The sequence below is a fragment of the Lynx rufus genome, unplaced genomic scaffold, assembly GCF_022079265.1.
Source record: "Lynx rufus isolate CCGP_SWC_20201006 ecotype Redwood Valley unplaced genomic scaffold, mLynRuf1.p SCAF_8, whole genome shotgun sequence".
NCBI lineage: Eukaryota > Metazoa > Chordata > Mammalia > Carnivora > Felidae > Lynx > Lynx rufus.
The window spans coordinates 29,359,913-29,379,192 of record NW_025814896.1 but is presented as its reverse complement, the minus strand read 5'-3'; the positions used below and the strand labels follow the sequence as shown (position 1 = coordinate 29,379,192).

The 19,280-nt window shown below is 45.7% G+C and overlaps 1 protein-coding gene across 2 annotated transcripts; it reads left to right on the top strand.

The window, feature by feature from the left end:
- Positions 1-885: 885 nt before the first annotated feature.
- On the top strand, positions 886-11,488 carry SNRPB (small nuclear ribonucleoprotein polypeptides B and B1). 2 transcript variants are annotated; one of them, XM_047068887.1, is made up of 7 exons: positions 886-1,009; positions 3,797-3,948; positions 7,028-7,139; positions 9,190-9,342; positions 9,892-10,030; positions 10,349-10,474; positions 11,339-11,488. In XM_047068887.1, the coding sequence occupies exons 1-7, from the start codon at positions 1,007-1,009 to the stop codon at positions 11,374-11,376; spliced, it is 723 nt and encodes a 240-aa protein (XP_046924843.1). In that variant the 5' UTR covers positions 886-1,006; the 3' UTR covers positions 11,377-11,488. The 2 variants fall into 2 exon arrangements, with proteins under 2 accessions (XP_046924843.1, XP_046924844.1); XM_047068888.1 differs by having other exon boundaries at positions 11,207-11,375.
- Positions 11,489-19,280: the final 7,792 nt, after the last annotated feature.

Here is a 19,280-nt window from a genome sequence, read left to right as displayed (position 1 = left end):
AAAAGGGAATACAACAATCAAGAATCCAATTTTCACTGTGTTAAATTTAGGATACCTATTAGACATCCAGATCAAGCAGGCGGTGGATGTAAAAGGCCAAGAGTTAAATGAAGAACCCAGGGTCAGAGGAATAAATTTGAGATTCCTGAGCATTTACGTAATATTCAAAGGTCATAGGAATGGATGGGATTGGTTGATTGACTCATTCCTTCATTCATTCATTCAAATATGTTTTAAGCCCTTGTTTTGTGCTAAGCAGTGTTCTAGGCATTGCAGTAACAATACACAAAGGAAAATCTGTACCCTCAGAATTTCCATTCTAATGGGGAGGAAAAATAACATATAGTATATTAGGGATCATTGTTAAGGAGAAAGGTAAAGCAGGGATGGGTGGGAAGGCTGCAGTTTTCAACAGGATGGCTAGGGAAGTCCTCAGTGGGAAAATGTTATTTGAGCTTAAGTCTTCAAGGAAGTGAAGTTGTGCACATACCTGGAAGACTAGCATTCCAGGCAGAGGCGACAGCAAACGCAAGCATGCTAAGGTAGGAGCGCGTCAAGCAAGTTAACAGAAAAGCAAGGGCGGTGGCTTCAGGAGAGCCGAGGGAGAGTGGTGGGAGATGAGGACCAAGACAGAATGGGCCGGGACACGGGGTGGAGGACAGAAAGGAAAGTGTGGAGGAGCATCTCAGCAACGGACTGAAACTAGGAAGGTGACCAAACATCTCCGCGAAGTTCAGCTTGACGTTAGCCCCGCCCAAGCCCCGCCCAAGCCCCGCCCAAGCCCCGCCCAAGCCCCGCCCCAAGTCCCGAAGGGCTCCTTGCTCACAGCTCCGCCTTTTGGCCGGAACTCGTGAGCCCGCGCAGAGACCGGAAGTAGCTTCCGCCCGACCCCATTTTATACGAGGCCGCTCTTCCGGTAGCGGCGGCGGGAAGCGGTTTACTGGCGGGCGTCTAGGCCTCTGCCGAGGGGAATCCGGCGGGAATCGGAGCCATCAGAACCGCCACCATGGTGAGGAGGCGCAGGCGGGAGGCGCGGGAACTTCCGAGTGTGTTGTGGAGTGGGGGCCGCGACTGATCGGGAGGAGGTCACGGGTTGGGGGTTCATGGCGGTGAAGGCCCGGGCCGCGGCCGCCCGGTGCGGGCAGGGGAGACCCGGACCTTGGCCATTCGGTAGGGTGGGGGAGGGGAAGGCTGGAACTGAGGAACAGAGGCCTGAGTCGCTCGGTGGTGGCGAGGATAGCACTCCGGCCCTCCACGCCGCTGTAGCCACAGTGCTTGGGTTCCTGCAGGCACGAAGTAAACTTTTGCAGAATAAATGCATGTCTGGGGTTTCGGAGCAGGCATTAGAGCCGCGGGAGGACTGGGGAAGACCCGGTGAGAGACTCAGACGTGTGAAACGGGGTCTGAGGAGGAGTTGCGGAAAGAGGTGGGGAAGACTTGTGGCCGAATCTAGAGAGAGTGCTTGGGTCCGGTAGATAGGAGGGACTGGGAGGGTGAACGGCAGTGTTTGGGGGGAAGAATTCAGCTCGTTTGTTCAGCGTGTCTGTGTGTTTTAAGTATGCCTGACTTTTCAGGCCCTGGAGCTACATAATGAAATGCTTCCTTCCTTCACCCAGTTCACTTTCTCGGTGGGGACACAGATAATCTAATCCAGAGTGATAGGTAGTTAGGCATTACGTAAAAGTAACGGCGAGGGAGGGGCGGGGTAAGAAGGCCGTCTGGAGTAGAGGATTCCTGAGCAGAGCCCTTAGACGTTGTTAGAAGTGTCTTCCCAGCGAAAATAGAAGGGAATATTCTAGTTTGGAAGGACTACAAGAGCAAAGCAGGAAGGGTAGCACTATTGAAAGTTTCTGAAGGAGGAAGAGAGGAAGAAGGCTGGAGGAATTTTATGTGCTGTTACATACAATCCTGTGGATGATGAGGTATACCAGTCAAGGATTTAGCCAGCAAAATGACACAAACTTAGTTGTGTTCAGAAAGATCACTGTGTTCTGTAGCTGTTACACTTGGGGGGAACTGAAAGCAGGGAATTGTTTGTGGGATTGGTTGGAAGAGTGGGCACTGGATTCAGTCTGTCTAGGTTCCAACCCGGCTTCCTGGCTGTGAGACAGGACAAGCTACTTATCCTCTCCTGGCTTCAGTGGCTGTTGTCTGTAAAACAGGAATAACAGTTCTGATTTCTCGAATTAAATGAGATATGTAGTGCTTGTCACAGTGCCTGGTACACAGTGAGCACCAAGGAAGCGTTAAGCTCTTACAAGGTAGACCATAGAGGTTCAGATCTGTGTGGCTAGAAGCTGTGCAGTTACAAGCTGGTTAAAATAGTCGTTTGAGGGAGAGTAAACCACATAACCAGGGTCTCCAGGGTGTCAGTCAAGGTTCTGATCCATACATTTGTGGGCTCAAAATCCTGTTCTGGTCCAAGCTCACAGAGATGAACAGCAAGCACGGTGCCTGCCACAAAGAAGGCACTTGGGTGAGTTAGGACTGGCCCACACCAATCAGGCTGACAGGAGACTGATCTGCAAACGAAATGCCAGGTTGTTTATTTCTAGAGAGAGAGAGAGAGAGAACTGCCAAAGACATCTGACACCTTGCATTGCAAGATCTATTTTGTCTCTTAGCAAAGCTACATTGGAATCCGGGCTACAAAGTAAAAAAGGTTGTTGGATTAATAAAGAAGTGAAAGCAAGTTCTTTATTCTTAAAGACCATTATGTGTTTGAACTGATTAGCGCCCTGACCACCAGAAGGTCTCCCTCTTAAAGGTAGTCTTGGAGGCACGCCCATGTTTTTGCTTTAGAGATTCCATGCCTCTTGCCTCCAAGCCCATCATCTCCTTTCTGATGAGGGATTTCTCATTGATTGGATTTGAGTGCCAATCATTCCAGCACCTCTTTTACTTGGTCTTTAATTTATTTATTTGTTTATTTAAAAAAATTTTTTTTAATGTTTATTTTTGAGACCGAGACACCCTGAGCAGGCAAGGGGCAGAGAGAGAGGGAGACCCAGAATCTGAATCAGGCCCCAGGCTCTGAGCCGTCAGCACAGAGCCCCATGCGGGGCTCGAACTCACAGACTGCAAAACATGACTTGAGCCGAAGTCAGATGCTTAACTGACAGAGCCACCCAGGTGTCCCTTTACTCTGTCTTTTAAATGGGCTGTGGGTGTTCCATGGCACTGGAGTCACACACCTATAATCTGCACAGTGGCAGATGGCTAATTTGGTGGAGGGGAGTGCTGGATTCATTTGGAGGTACTTTTCACCCTCACCCCTGAGACTGACACAGCATAGACATAGGCAATTGTAATATGCCTATTCCTAAAAAAAGAGATGATTTTAGGGGTGTCTGGGTGGTTCAGTCAGTTAGATGTCCGACTTCGGCTCAGGTCATGATCTCGTGGTCCGTGGGTTCGAACCCCGCATCGGGCTCTGTGCTGACAGCTCAGAGCCTGAAGCCTGCTTCCGATTCTGTCTCTCTGTCTGTCTCAAAAATAATAAATCATAAACATTCAAAAAAATTGAATGAAAGTAAAGATGATTTTTTTTTTTTTTTTTGAAAAAGATTTATTTTAAGGGCAGGGAGTAACCGGGAAGTGGGCAGAAGTTAGGGCTGAGCACAGGGTGATGCGGGGGAATTCCCAGGGGAGGGCTGTGGCTGGAAGACAGAGCTAAGACTCGACGGAGTAAGATAGCCTGGTGGAAAAGAAAGTCACAGCTGAAGGTTTTAGGAAGCGCCGGGGATATACAGGTCCAAGAGAGCTGGCCTCTCATCCCGTTGCTTTCTCCTTGCAGACTGTGGGCAAGAGCAGCAAGATGCTGCAGCACATCGACTACAGGATGAGGTGCATCCTGCAAGACGGCCGCATCTTCATTGGCACCTTCAAGGCTTTTGACAAGCACATGAACTTGATCCTCTGTGACTGTGATGAGTTCCGGAAGATCAAGTGAGAAGTGGGCCGCACGGGGGGTGGGATGTGAGTTGCGAGGGAAGTGGAGCGGGTGGGTGGGGCAAGCGACAGGTGGTCGATGTAGCTCTAGCTGGTTCCTTGGTCTGCTCTCCTGCGTTAGAGGGCAGATTTAAATGGGGACATTGGACTCCAAGAAATCTTCCTTAGCCCAGCAAGCCTCGCTCTCTAGTTCTAGCGGAGTACACGTTGTAAGGAGGGCTGCTAGGCTTTTTGTTTCTCTGACTGTGTGTGCCCCTGGGTACTGGGGTAAAGGGCTCTCATGTTCTCCCCACAGGTGTGTGAGGGGGGAGAGCTTGATTTTCTGGCCTCATTGCCTATTTGTAAAGCTGTAGCCTAAAGGGCTCTCCCAATGCAGCCTGGTCTGAAACTGCTTTAAGAAGCCTCTGACCCTCTTCAGGGTAAGTGCTCAGCTTCCCGTGTGGGTTTGGGGCCAGTGATTTTTGTTGGCGTTTATAGACACAATCAGAACATTTCTACTTTTCTACAATTCCATATGCAATTGGATAGCTCCCTTGTCTCACGACTCACAGATCTTGAACTTCTGGCCTCTTAAAAGACGTGGGCTAGCTTGTCGTGCATATTACATTCGAGGCATCTTGAGGCCCAAAGAGGTTATGTGACTTCCATGATCAGTCAGCTCTCTTCTGCCCCATGCGGTGGTCCATATTAGGTTGTTGGTGGCTGTGATTTCCTTTTGATTCCCCTTGGGGCTGTTGTTTTCTTTTTGTGGCAAGAGGTCAAGAAGTACAGGATACAGTGTAATAAGGATGGCCAAGTGCCAGGGACACAGTAGAGAGGGGCCAGCAGATCAGTGTAGAACTATTCCAAATGGTCTCTTCTGTCTTTTATGTATTTATTTATTTATTTATTTATTTTTGATAGGGACAGCACAAGTGGGGGAGGGGCAGAGAGAGAAGGAGACACAGAATCCGAAGCAGGCTCCAGGCTCTGAGCTGTCAGCACAGAGCCAGACGCGAGGCTCAAACTCAAAAATCGTGAGATCATGACCTGAGCCGAAGTCGGACGCTTAACTGACTGAGCCACCCAGGCGCCCCTAAATTTTTTTTTTTGAATGTTTATTTTTGAGAGAGAGAGAGACAGAGCATGAGCGGGGGAGGGGCAGAGAGGGAGGGAGACACAATCCGAAGCAGGCTCCAGGCCCCAGGCCCCAAGCTGTCAGCACAGAGCCCAACGCGGGGCTCGAACTCACAGACCACGAGACCATGACCTGAGCTGAAGTTGGACACTCAACTGACTGAGCCACCCAGGTGCTCCATCTTTTATTTTTTTTAAATGAAATTATTCTGATAATTAAAAAATGTCTATTAGAAGATAAATTTTAAAAATACATAAAAGCATATGAGGAAAAATTTAAATACCCAGAAAGGTTTGTTTCTTTTTTTTTTTTTTAATGAAAGAACAATACGTGTTTTTAGTATAAAAAAAAAAAAAAGAAAGAAAGAGAAAATAAAGATAGGCCCAAAAGAAAAGGAAGAACTATCTACCCCCAGAAAACTCTTAATTTAATATAAAAAATATCATTAAAAGGAAACCTTTACGTTTTTTTTTTTAATTAAAAAAATTTTTTTCAGTTTATTTATTTATTTATTTATTTACTTTTTAAAAATTTTTTTTTCAACGTTTATTTATTTTTGGGACAGAGAGAGACACAGCATGAACGGGGGAGGGGCAGAGAGAGAGGGAGACACAGAATCGGAAACAGGCTCCAGGCTCCGAGCCATCAGCCCAGAGCCCGACGCGGGGCTCGAACTCACGGACCGCGAGATCGTGACCTGGCTGAAGTCGGACGCCCAACCGACTGCGCCACCCAGGCGCCCCTCAGTTTATTTATTTTTGACAGACAGAGTGACGGGGGGAGGGCCAGAGAGAGGGGAAGAGAGAGAATCCCACGCAGGCTCTGCACTGTCAGCACGGAGCCCTGTGTGTGGCTTGACTCATAAACCGTGACGTCATGACTTGAGCTAAAACCAAGAGTCGGGCGCTTAACCGACTGAGCCACCCCGGCGCCCCAGAAACCTTTAAGCTTTTAAAAAATCCAGGCATTTTGTCTTTCCTTTATTCTTAGGGTATTGGTTTTGGCTTTTTCTTCCCTTCCCCTGTCTTGTTACGGTTATTTTATTTCCCAGTTTACATTTACAGCTGACCCTCGAACAACCCAGGAGTTGGGGTGCAGACTCCACACCATTGAAAATCCACGTGTAACTCTTGACTTCTCCCAAACTGAACTACTAGTCTACTGTTGGCCAGGAAGCCTTACCAATAAGATAAACGTTTGATTAGCATGTAATTAGTGTGTTCTGTTTCGTATATACAGTATTCCTACAGTAAAGTAAAAGAAACGTTTTTAAAAATCATAAGGAAGAGAAAATACATTTATAGCACCGTATCAGAAAAAAATCTGCATCTAAGTGGCCCCGCACGGTTTAGACCCAGGTTGTTCAAGGGTCAGCGGTATATTTTGTTCATCCTTTTCTGGTTGTTGCGTTGGAACTTTCTGTTTTTGTGCTTTGAGGATAGAGGTGTAACTTCTATGAAGTTATTTTTCCTTTCTTCTACTTCTGAGGTGACCTGAGGGATGGAGTTAATAGTTCTGCGGGGTTGACTTGATGGTGGAAGGAGGCTTGCGCGCAAGAAGGCTGACTGGGATTCGGTCGACTGGAGTTGTTCAGGCTGCCTCTTCACACAGACGAGGCCTTAAGCTGAAGGGAGGGAGTAGGGTAATGGCAAAGAAGAGTGGACTGAGGAAAGACCTTCACCATGGTTACAGAGCAACATTTGAGCCAGGGCTGGGCTTTCTTAACTCTTGTCCTATCTCTTGGCCAGCGCGTCCTCTTGGCGTGGGAGACGGCCACCTAAGGGGTTATGAGTCAGCCTGTGAGGACTGTGCAGAGGAAGTTGCTTTAGAGAAAGTTTTTGTACCATTTGTCGAGAGATACAGTGTAAAAATTTTGGAGGCCCCTAGGCAGGTGAACGGGAGCTTTACCCTCTTTCTGATGCTTACTTTTTTTGTTTCTTTCCCTAAACCCATCCCCAGGCCAAAGAACTCAAAGCAAGCAGAAAGAGAAGAGAAGCGAGTCCTCGGTCTGGTGCTGCTTCGCGGGGAGAACCTAGTCTCCATGACTGTAGAGGGACCTCCTCCCAAAGACGTAAGTCAGCGTAGAGCAGAGCTCGCCAGTGCAAGGCCAGGAAGCCTTGGAGAAGGGAGCCCCTGCTGTGAGCCAGGCTCTGCCTTAGCTTCTCTGCATTTCATTGCATAATTCACAGGCATCCTCAGATTTTTGTCCTCCTTTTATAGACAATAGAATCTCCAAGAGGTTACCCTCTAAGTAGGAAGTAGCAATGGGGAACTAGAATTTGAGGGTTTCCAACTTTAAAGCCCTCTCTTCTTCCTCAGTTGATGTACAGAGTGAGTCAGGAGAAGAGGCACTTAAGGCCATCTGGTCAGTTCTTAATGTGATGGCAGTCTGGCTGGACAGTAAAAAGTCTTAACTCCAAACAGCAGAATGTATATATTTTGTACAGTTGGAGAAAACTAGTTAACGTTTATGAAACATCTGCTGTGCGAAGCACTTCAGTATTTTAGCCACTTCTTGTAAGCCGTGTTTTGAGATAAATCATTCCCACAAGAGAAGACAAACTGGGGGTTAGTAACTTGCCCAAGGTGTCTCAGCCATTAAGTGGTGAGGCTGGCATTTGATCCCAGGCAATCTTGGTTCTGTAAACACCAGCCTGCACTTAGAAATAGACTAGACTTTAGAGCATCTAACCAAGTTTTCTTGTTTTCGTTTTAAAACATTGTCATCAAAGAAATAATTTTTCTTATTTTTGTCCATGTACGTTTTTTTTTTAACATATAACGTGTGTAATACTGTGTTCTGCTTTTTCCCTTAACATTGTAAACATTCTTCTGATTGCTGTATTTTTTTCTTTTTCTTTTAAGTTTGTTTATTTTGAGAGAGAGAATGGGGGAGGGACACAGAGAGAGGGAGAGAGAGAATCCCAGGCAGGCTCCACACTCAGCACAGAGCTTGAACTGTGAGTTCATGACCTAAGCTGAACTCGAGTCGGACTCTTAACCGAATGAGCCACCCAGGCTCCCCTGCTGTATGCTTTTTAAAAGGCATGTTAATGACTTAAAAATATTCCCTAAGTGAGGACAGAGTAGTTATCCTAGTCATCTCCCTCTCTCTTTTCTAATGTGTATTTAATTTATTTTGAGAGGGAGAGAGCGGATCCCCCAGGGGTCGAACTCCCCAACTTTGAGATCATGACCTGAGCGGAAATCCAGAGTCGACGCTTAACCAACTGAGCCACCCAGGTGCCCCCTAGTCATTTCTGTCTTTTTTGGACTCATACATTGACTCCAAAGGGAATAGGGAGCCTTTCCAATTATAAATGCCTGCAAGGGGTTTATCACATTTTTTGGTTGAAGCATACGTCTGTATTCATAACTCCTGGTGTCTGTTTCCAGTAGAAGTTGCTACTCACTCTAAATCTTCATGACTGCAACCGGTTTTGTTATAACCCCATCATTTACAGGTGAGGAAACAGCCCCAGAACTGTGGGATTACTTGCCCACTGTCACCTGCTAGGTGAGAATCAGAGCTGGGACTGGACTTCATTTCTCTTTGATGCCAGGTCAAGTGCTCTTGACTACTATACCCCCTTTTTTTTTTTAAATATTTGTTATTTTAATTTTATTATATTTTAGGGTGCGCCAGCAGGCAGGGGAGAGGGACAGAGAGAGGGAGAGGGAGAATCTCAAGCAGACTCCACACTCCCCATGGAGCCCGACACAGGGCTCGATCCCATGACCCCGGGATCGTGACCTGAGCCGAAATCAAGAGTCACGCGCTCAACCGACTGAGCCACCCAGGAGCCCCTGTGGTATATACCCTTCTGAATGGAGCCCTGGCCCTTTGTTGGTTTAATTTTCATAGGAATGCACGTAGGTTGAGTTGTGGTGTGTTTTCTCTAGACTTACTCTTAAGTTTCTCTAGCCTGCGCAGGGGTGACAGCTAGGCACATGATCTTGGATGGAAGAGGAATGTCATTAACACGTGGGTGGCTAGGTAGTATCTTTAAGCTGTTTGGTTTGATGTCCTGTGAATCTGAGGGCCTCTCTTGGCAGTGGTGTTCCAAAGTGCACGGATTCTCTAGGCCCTAAGCATTTTAGCATATTTCTTTATTTTTTAGACTGGCATTGCCCGAGTGCCACTTGCTGGAGCTGCCGGGGGCCCAGGGATTGGCAGGGCTGCCGGCAGAGGAATCCCAGCTGGTGTTCCAATGCCGCAGGCTCCTGCAGGACTTGCCGGGCCAGTCCGAGGGGTTGGTGGGCCGTCGCAACAGGTAAGGGGTTGGGGAAGGGCACCAACTTCTTGTGGTTAAAATGGAGGACGGAGAGGGGCCCCACAGTTCGGGAAGAGTCCAGAAGGACCAACCTGTGACTCTCAGGCCGTCAGTGTCTCATTGTCCTTCGTATGTAGTCCCAGACTCCCGTGAGAAGGGAAACCGAACGTTGTAAATTAACGTTGATGCTACTGAAGTAAAGAGATGCATGAAAGGTATTTTGGCCAACCACATTGGGGCAAAATGTTTCCACAACAGCATGTGAGGGAATGCTCTCTTACAACCGGTTATCCGTCATACTTGATAATGCAGTTGCCTTCCCTGATTTGGAGTGGGCCTCCTCAACTCCGGTCTAGAAGGTGGGAATTGAGCATTCAGGCTTGATCTTCTCTGGCAGGTGGTTTCAGATAGCCTGATGCTGATGCCGGGAGTTGCAGCGTGGGGGATCGATTGGGTGTCGGCTCCGTCTTAACCACGTTGGGGGCAGGAGAGTGGGATGCTGCATTGCCCTCTGCTGTTCTGCCTGACCCCGATCCCGTGTCCTCTTAGGTGATGACCCCGCAAGGAAGAGGCACTGTGGCTGCTGCCGCCGCCGCCGCCACAGCCAGTATTGCAGGGGCCCCAACCCAGTATCCACCCGGCCGTGGGGGTCCTCCCCCACCTATGGGCCGAGGGGCACCCCCTCCAGGTGAGAAGCCTGTAAGGAGACCCCTGCTAATTGATGGAAGGTGCCTGCGCTGGATTCGTGATGAGACATAACGTTGACTGAAACTGGTGATGAGTTTGTGTAATTAAGCAGGATTACTCTGAGATCCAGCCTTGACTGACTGACCACGGAACTAGCTGGACAGGAGCCATGGGGAGCCCCACCTCTTTGGCTCAAGGCCCAGAGACTGGGAGGGTAGAATGGTCCGTCCTCAGAACTTGGTGGACAGTTTTGTTACGTTCCCTGCTACCTTTTCAAGACAGACACTTGAGCTGTGTTCTTGGGGCTTTTCTCTCATAGGCATGATGGGCCCACCACCTGGCATGAGGCCTCCCATGGGTCCCCCGATGGGGATCCCCCCTGGACGGGGAACTCCGATGGGCATGCCCCCTCCGGGGATGCGGCCCCCTCCCCCGGGGATGCGAGGTAAGTGCCAATAGCAGTGATTTGGACTTCCTTAGAGAGCATGTTGGGATGGGGAATGGAAGGAAGGTTGAATTTTGACCATACCCTCTGGGCTTTCAGGCCTTAAGCCTAAGGATATGCACTCTTAGAGGGCAACTTTGTCCAGAAAGGGAAGAGGGGAAAAGTAGTTCTGAAATTGACCTTCCCTCCCTCTTAGAGCAGTTAGGGCAGTCCTACACCCGGGTACTTCTCAGTGTCCACGGTGGTGTTCTCAGGGCACTGTGCGATCATGCATTCTGAGAGTCCCCCACAAAGGTCATGGGATTGTCCTGTGTCCTTTGGCTTGACAATGTCTGGTAATGAAGAGGTTGCCGTACTACTTATTATGTTTATCTCTCAAACTCCAATTTGAGAAATGCTGACAGACTCGTCCTCTCACTTTATAGATAAGGAAATGGGCCCCGACAGCTTAGTGTCCTGGCTCCCAGATTGGTGTTCTTTGCAGCAAGCCATGGTGGTCTCGAAGATAACCCACAGCCACACTGGTTGACCCCTGTGTCTCTAGTTAGGTTTTTTGTTGATGGGCTTTATAAGCCTAGGAACCCAGTCTGTCCCAGAGAAGTCCCTAGTTAGCATATATGTCGTATATGTCCCTCTGATCACCGGGTAACTGCAGGGTGTGGGAGGCTGGGGTGGGGCTGGGGATTTGAGTTGCAGATCAGGCACTGACTAAACTTCTTACTCTTACTTCAGGCCTTCTTTGACCCTTGGCCACAGAGTTACGGAAGTAGCTCCACAGAGGCGTGGGCCCGATTACCACAGACCTGTTTGTTTGTTATGCCGTTGTTCTCGGAGTCTCACGGGATTGTCTGGTTTCCCTTTCAGGGCCCCCTCCCCCGGGAATGCGCCCACCAAGGCCCTAGACTCATCTTGGCCCTCCTCAGCTCCCTGCCTGTTTCCCGTAAGGCTGTACATAGTCCTTTTACTTCCTTGTGGCCTGTGAAACTAGTTTATAATAAACTCTTAAGAATATTATAAACGTGTCTGGTGTGTCTGTTCAATTTTAGAAAGCCTTTGTTGGGTAGTTAATAGAGTCAGGAAAGGTTGCCTTGGAAAAGCTAGCCCTAATCTCTGCTGCTTCCTTTATGAAATATTTTACAGCGCATTTGCAGAGAAGCACAAACCTCTCTCCTACTGAGAGAATTAGCAACATTGAACTGCGAGACATTTCCACCTATCAGACTGGCAAAATTAGTTTGTTGAAGTAAACACTCATATACCGTTGGCGACAGTTGTGAGTTGGCAGATCCTTTTTGGAAGGCACTCCTTGATAGCCTCTTGTGCGTTACTTGAGATTATATTCATTTTTATATGATAAGGGAGGAGGCAAGTAGTAAAAATGAAAAACAATCCCACTGGAAGAGGAACAGTTTTGGTATAACTCTCCCACCGTCACACGTGCATATAGCCTAAGTCGTGGGGCTCCGTGATTTCTTCCCCCTAGAGTCCATGTTCAGTTGATGGTCACTGAGCAGTACTGTAGTGCTTAGTACATCAAGCTTTGAGGTTACAGAAATAGGAAGTGGATGCTACTCTTAGGTTACTGTCTGGGGGAAGACGATTCTAGATGCAAAGGAGCCCTTGGAAAAAAAAAGGTGATGCACTACTGGGGTGTTAGGAATTTCTTCAGGAACGTGAGGGTGGTTCAACACACAAACAACAGAATACCCCATATTAATAGAAAAAAGTCCCTAATCGTTACATCAATAGATGCGGAAAAAACATTTGACAAAATTCTGACACGCGTGATAAAGACACTCCGCAAATTAGGAATAGAAAGGAACTTTGTAAACATAAAGGGGGTTATTTGAAAAACCTACAGCCAACAGAATAGGAGTGAAAACTCTCCCTTTAGTGGAAGGAAGCAGTAAGCGTGCCCGCTTTTAACACTGCTGTTCAACATTGTCCTGGAGGTTACAGCCGCAGCAATTAGGTAAGGATATAGAATGAAAGGTCCACTTGGAAGACTTGATATTGTTAAAATGGCAATACTCTCCAAAGTGGTCCACAGATTCAAGTGCTATATCTGTCAAAATTCCAATGGCTTCTTTCTGTTCGTTTCTTTCAGGAACAGAAGCGGATCCTGGAGTTCGCATGAAGCTATAAGGAAGAGGCCCTAATTAGCAAAAATGATCTTGAAAAAGGCTCAAAGTGGATGTCTGATTGTAAAACCTAGTACAAAGCTTCAGTAATCCAAGCAGTGCGGTACTGGCATAAAAGTAGACGTATAGACTAATGGAATAGAATTGAGAATCCAGAAACAAACCCTTGCGTGCATGGCTGGTATAAGAAGTCTCCAACAAACAGTGCTGGGACAATTGGATAACCAACGCAGAAGAATGAAGTTAGACCTGTGCCTCACTCCGTATGTCACTCATTAACTCAAAATGGATCAACAGTCTGTAGGAGCTAAAACTATAAACCTACTAGAAGAAAACAGGTAAATCTTTTTTTTTTTAATTTTTTTTTTCAACATTTATTTATTTTTGGGACAGAGAGAGACAGAGCATGAACGGGGGAGGGGCAGAGAGAGAGGGAGACACAGAATCGGAAACAGGCTCCAGGCTCTGAGCCATCAGCCCAGAGCCCGACGCGGGGCTCGAACTCACGGACCGCGAGATCGTGACCTGGCTGAAGTCGGACGCTTAACCGACTGCGCCACCCAGGCGCCCCGAAAACAGGTAAATCTTGACCTGGGGTCTGGTGATGGTTTCTTCGATTTGGTATCAAAAGAACAACTCTTGTGCATCAAAGGATATTATCAAGAATGCGATAAGGCAGTCTGTAGAAGGGGAGAAAATACTTGCAAATCCTAGATCTGACTTGGGTTTAATATCCAGACTCTGTAAGGAACGTTGACGACTCAACAGTAAAAAGATAGACGGCCCAATTTAAGAGCAAAGGAATGGCCATTTCTTCAAACAAGATGTATATACAAATGGTAACAGGCACTGGAAAAGGACGGTTAACATCCTTGGTTATTAAAGAGATGCAAATTAACACCACAATGAGCTACCATTTCATACCCACTGGATGGCCTTCATGGAGAAAAAGGGCCAGAGGTGGGGCTGGGGAGGATGGGGGGAAAATGAACGCTTGTGCTCTGCTGGCAAAACAAAATGGTGCAGCCAGAGTGGAAAACAGTTTGGCGGTTCGTCAAAAAGTTAAACATAGAAATACCATATGATCCGGCAATCCCACTCCTAAGTATATACCCAAGAGAAATGAAAATAGACGTCAACACAGAAACTTGTATGTGAATGTTTACGGTACATGAATCATAATAGCCACAAAGCGGAAACAACTCGACGGTCCATCGATGGATGAGTGGAGAAACAAACTGGGATATTACGTTCAATAAAATATTATTCAGCCATAAAAGAAATGTAAGTATTGATACGAACTATTTGGATGAATCTCAAAAACATTGAGCAAAGAGAAAGAAGCCAGAATCAAAAGGACACGTTGTAAGATTCCTTTTATTTGAAATGTCCAGAATAGGTAAGATCACAGAGGCAGCAGATTAGAAGCTACCAGGGCGTAGGGATGGGGCCAAGGGAAATAGAGATTGATTACTTAGTGGATATGGGGTGTTTCTACCTGGTGATGAAAAGGTTTTGAAACTAGAGATGGCTGGTTATTGTACAACATAGTGAATGCAACTAAATACAGTCGGCTTCTAATGGTCACATTAAAGTGGTTAATTGTTAATGTTGGGTGAATGTTGCCTGAATTAAAAAGGAAGGAAGAGACAGTTTCTTTGTGGAGAGTTTACCAAGGCTTTTTATTGTGGGCGGGATATGTTAGCAGAGGAACAGGCCGAGGAGTAAGGTGCTTGGCAGTAGATTTTGGCAGAAAAATCAATGGCTGGCTCAGACAATGTCACCGGAACCTATACCCTGAGTTACACAAACCGCAAAGCAAGGCTGAGGCACCAGCCCCCCTCCCCCGGCTAGCTTCCCATTTGCCTACCAGGTATGACCCAGAAGGGTTTTGTATTCTTAGCCTGAGCTGGAAGGCATAGACTCTTATTTTACCACACACAAGAAACATTTTCTTCAACAAAGGAAAAATATAGAGAGTCACTCATTGCCAAGCAATTAGTAAAGTAAAACTACTAGATGCTTACAACTATCCTTGAAAATCCATAAAACCCTCTTGAAGTATGGTCTGCGTGGTTCTGTGTATACAACCATATGCAGAAAAATCCTTAGGAACCATTTACTAAACAAGAAAAAGAAAAAAAGTCTGCTGTCAGACATCTGGGCATTCCAACTATTTTCTCTTGAAGATAATTCCTGTGTCTCTGGTGGTGAAAGAGGTTTGGGATTGAATGTACATTTTGACCTGCCTGTAGGCTTTTCTCGGCTCCGGTGTTTGTATTAAGCCTTTCTAACATTAGTTCAGTTAGTAAATTGGTCTGTGGCTTGAGGATTGAAAGAGACAACATGAGTAAAACCATCAGGTTTGCTGTGGGTTTACATCCAAATTCTTGGTCAGACCCATATGCATACTATTCCATAGTTTATATATTCTGCTGGTTTCTTTTAAGAATATTTAATTGTATAAGTGTTCATTTAAGAATGACTGTAGAAAAAATACTCGGTCCTAGCATTCTTAACGTTCAACGTGAATCTTTGCCTCCTTGGGTTTTGTGATCTTGCTATAGCCTCAACTTTCTGTTTGTTTTAACATCAGAACATCTCCAGATCTTTGCAAACATTATAATGACCTTAGTGTCTCATTAAGGGAACACTGAACATATCACTGTTTACTTAACCAGATCTCTGCAGCTGGACATTTAGCGTTTTCACTGTCAAATAACGTGATAATCGTACTTGTGCGTAAAGATCATTCTGTTTTTAGGTAATTCAAAAGGAGTTTCTGAGGGGCGCCTGGGTGGCGCAGTCGGTTAAGCGTCCGACTTCAGCCAGGTCACGATCTCGCGGTCCGTGAGTTCGAGCCCCGCGTCAGGCTCTGGGCTGATGGCTCAGAGCCTGGAGCCTGTTTCCGATTCTGTGTCTCCCTCTCTCTCTGCCCCTCCCCCGTTCATGCTCTGTCTCTGTCCCAAAAATAAATAAATGTTGAAAAAAAAAATTAAAAACAACAAAAAACAAAAAAAAAAAACAAAAGGAGTTTCTGAGTCAAAGGTTGCAGATGTTTTCGTTAACTTTATTAAAACCCGAGTTGATTTGCCCTGTTCCAAAACACACGACTACACTTTTCACAGAATCCTCCTGAGAATTGATAATTGTCATTAAGAAGAAATACACTCCTGAAAATGGTATATCGTTATTATATCATTGTGTTCTTTTTATTTCCAAGGGGGGATTTCTTTTTCTTTTTTTCAAAGTGGTAGGTTTTATTTATTTATTTATTTAGTGCCAGTGTGGGAGAGGAGCAGAGGGAGAGAGGGAGAGAGAGAATGCCTTCCAGCTCAGGCTAAGAATACAATACAGGTTCCATGCTCTGCTTAGAGCCCAGTGAGGGGCTGGATCCCATGACCCTGGGATCATGACCTGAGCCAAAATCGAGTCGGACAGTCAACCAGCTGAGCTACCCAGGCAGCTTAAATTATCAATTTCCTCTTTTGTGTACGTCTTTTTTTTTTTTTTTAATTTTTTTTTTCAACGTTTATTTATTTTTGGGACAGAGAGAGACAGAGCACGAATGGGGGAGGGGCAGAGAGAGAGGGAGACACAGAATCGGAAACAGGCTCCAGGCTCCGAGCCATCAGCCCAGAGCCCGACGCGGGGCTCGAACTCACGGACCACGAGATCGTGACCTGGCTGAAGTCGGACGCTTAACCGACTGCGCCACCCAGGCGCCCCTGTGTACGTCTTTAAAAAAACTTTTGTGATAGACGTTTTCCTGTTATTACCTAAGTCCTAAGAATGATGATGGATGCATGTCACCTGATCATTCTTATTTTGGGAATTCATACTATCTCTGATTTTTCATGATTACAACCAGGCAGTAATGAATATTGCGTGTAGAAATACTTTCTCTTTGGATTTTGTAAGTTTTTAGGAGAAATACTCATGATTCAAAGGCGGGCACTAGAAAGAAGGAAGTTCTCGTTTACTGAATGGGGGCGTGTGCCTACACCCTCTGGAGGAGCTATGTACTGGGCTCAGCCAGTTAGGTTGCCTGTGGGGATAGGAATCTAGTCCCAGGGGAACAGACATGAAAGGAAGTTCCCACTGTATACCATTTAGAACATTTAAACTATGAACCATGTGAGCGCATTACCTCATTAAAAAAATTCAGTACGTTTTAAAAGTTAAAAATGGCGAATAATGAATGTACTTAAAAACAAATCCACCAGGAGGCAGCATTGCTCTGTCAGGAAGGGAGCCTCCAGTGTCTGAGCTCAGTCTTGCACCTGTGCTGGGATTGTGAGTTGATCTTTTTTCTTCCTCATCTTCTGTATTGTTCTGATTTTCTACAAAGACCCACACGGAGATAAACTACACTTTATTTAAGCAAAGGAGGAAGTGTCAAGCCCTGCCCCTCTTTGGCTGTGGGCCATGCCTCTGTACGTGTGTATAAATTCCTGAAAGTAGATTACCAAAGAAGAGAATGGATACGCTTAAAATGCTGATAGATACACCAAATAAATAACCCTCCAATTGTGTTATCTTGCACTGTTTGTAACAGTGTAGGCAGGTGCCTATTTCCCACATCCTTGCCGAGTCGGTGTGTTGATACATTGTTAGATCTTGTTCAATATGATAAATTTAAAAAAAGGCTTGTTTTAATTAGTAAATAGTTATAAGGAAGGATAGTGATGTTTTCATATATTTATTTTTTTGTGAGAAACTCTCCCACTCTAATGAGGGCAGGAAATTCATCCATGTTGTTTCCCATGGCTTTGTGCACTCCACACATGTTGTTGAATGAATGAAAGATAAATAAATTTTCTAGGCTCTGGTTTCCTCATTTGTAAAATGCCAGCGTTGTCTTGTTGGGGGGATTGACACCCCTCCCATCCAAATTTGATTGAATAGCTGGGACTGATGACCCTACACATGCATCAAGGGGATATGAAAATTTTTATTGTTGACATAAAGTGGCTTTTGTGGCAGAGCGGGCAGGCTCCTAAGCAGGTGTGAAAATGGCTTGAGAGAGCAAGGAGAGGTGACTGTCCCATTTTATTGTGCTTACGGGGTGGGGCTGTGGTGAGGGTCCCTTGAGAGGGACCACACGTGCCAAGGGAGGGAGCCCAAAGCCTTTCTTGTGGGCTTCAAAGCTATTAGCAGTGAAACATAAAAAAATGAAATTGGACTTTGTATTACAGGGTGATGGAACAGCACCTCACTGAAGATTAGACGACGTTATATAATATACATAATAAGGTTGGCACAAAGGAAGCCGGTAAATACTTGTCATTAGTATTGTTCTTGAGTCTTTCAATTTTAACTTTGTAAAGGGATTTTTTTCTTTTGAATATAACCCTAGGATATTTTTTTTCAGGAGTGGGATCTATAGTTACAGGGTTTGGCTACTCTTATGTAGGATGTGGCTTGTTTTTTTCATCCCGGTGGATTAGCTACAGTGCTTTGCATGAAGTCAAAGATAGAACATGCTCATTTCCAGAATGCCTTGTATTGAGGGCCTTGCATAGTGCTGGGTGCTTCACATGTGTTATGTCAGGGAATGCTTGTTGACATGAAGGAGAGAGAATATCCCTGGGGTGTGGGGTGGGGAGGCTGGCTGGTAAAGCTGAACATATGCATGTTCTATGATCCAGCATTTCCACTCGTAGATGTGTACCCAACAGAAATGCTGGCATATGCTCACAAAAAGAAATACACAAGAACGTATATAGATAGCAACCCTATTCATACACAATAGCCCAAACTGGAAACCACCTAAATATCCATCGACAGTAAGCGGGATAAATTGTAGTATACAGTTTGAAAGATAGGAAAGATAAATTGCAGTATACCCACACCGTGCAATATTCCACATCAAAGAATATGACAGATCTACAATAATTCGCAGCAATATAGATGAATCTTCTATACGAAATGTCAAGTGACAGGAGTCAGGGCCAAAGAAAAGATACATATGTGCAATTCCATTCATATAAAGCACAAACACTAATCTTTGCTTCCACAATTTAGGATTATGGTTACTCTGGGAGGGGACACAAAGGGAGCTTCTAGGGTGCTGGGAATATTCTATTTCTTGATCTGGGCGCCGGTTACCTAAGTGGGTTGTTTGTGAAAATGCAGCAATGCTGCACACTTTTGATATAAATACATTTTTGTATGCATGTTAAGCCCCTATAAAAATTAAAATGAAATTTTCATTGGGGGAAAATGTAAAAGGAAGCTTCCCACTATGCTAACTGTGGTAGTGTCTAGGCGAGGAGACTCTGGCTGGTATTTTCCCTACTCTTTCTGTATGTTTTTTTTTTTTTTTACATTTATTTATTTTTGAGAGAGAGAGCACAAGTGGGGGAGGGGCAGAGAGAGAAGGAGACACAGAATCCGAAGCAGGTTCCAGGCTCTGAGCTGTCAGCACAGGGCCTGACATGAGGCTCGAACTCACAAGCCATGAGGTCATGACCAGAGCTGAAGTTGGACGCTCAACCGACTGAGCCACCCAGGCGCCCCTCTTTCTGTATGTTTCTGATTTACTATAATTCATTCATTCATTCATTCATTCGTTCATTCATTCATTCAATAACTATTTACTGCATGCCTCCTATGTACTAGGCACTGATCTATTCAACTCTGCTGGGTATAAGAATGAACAA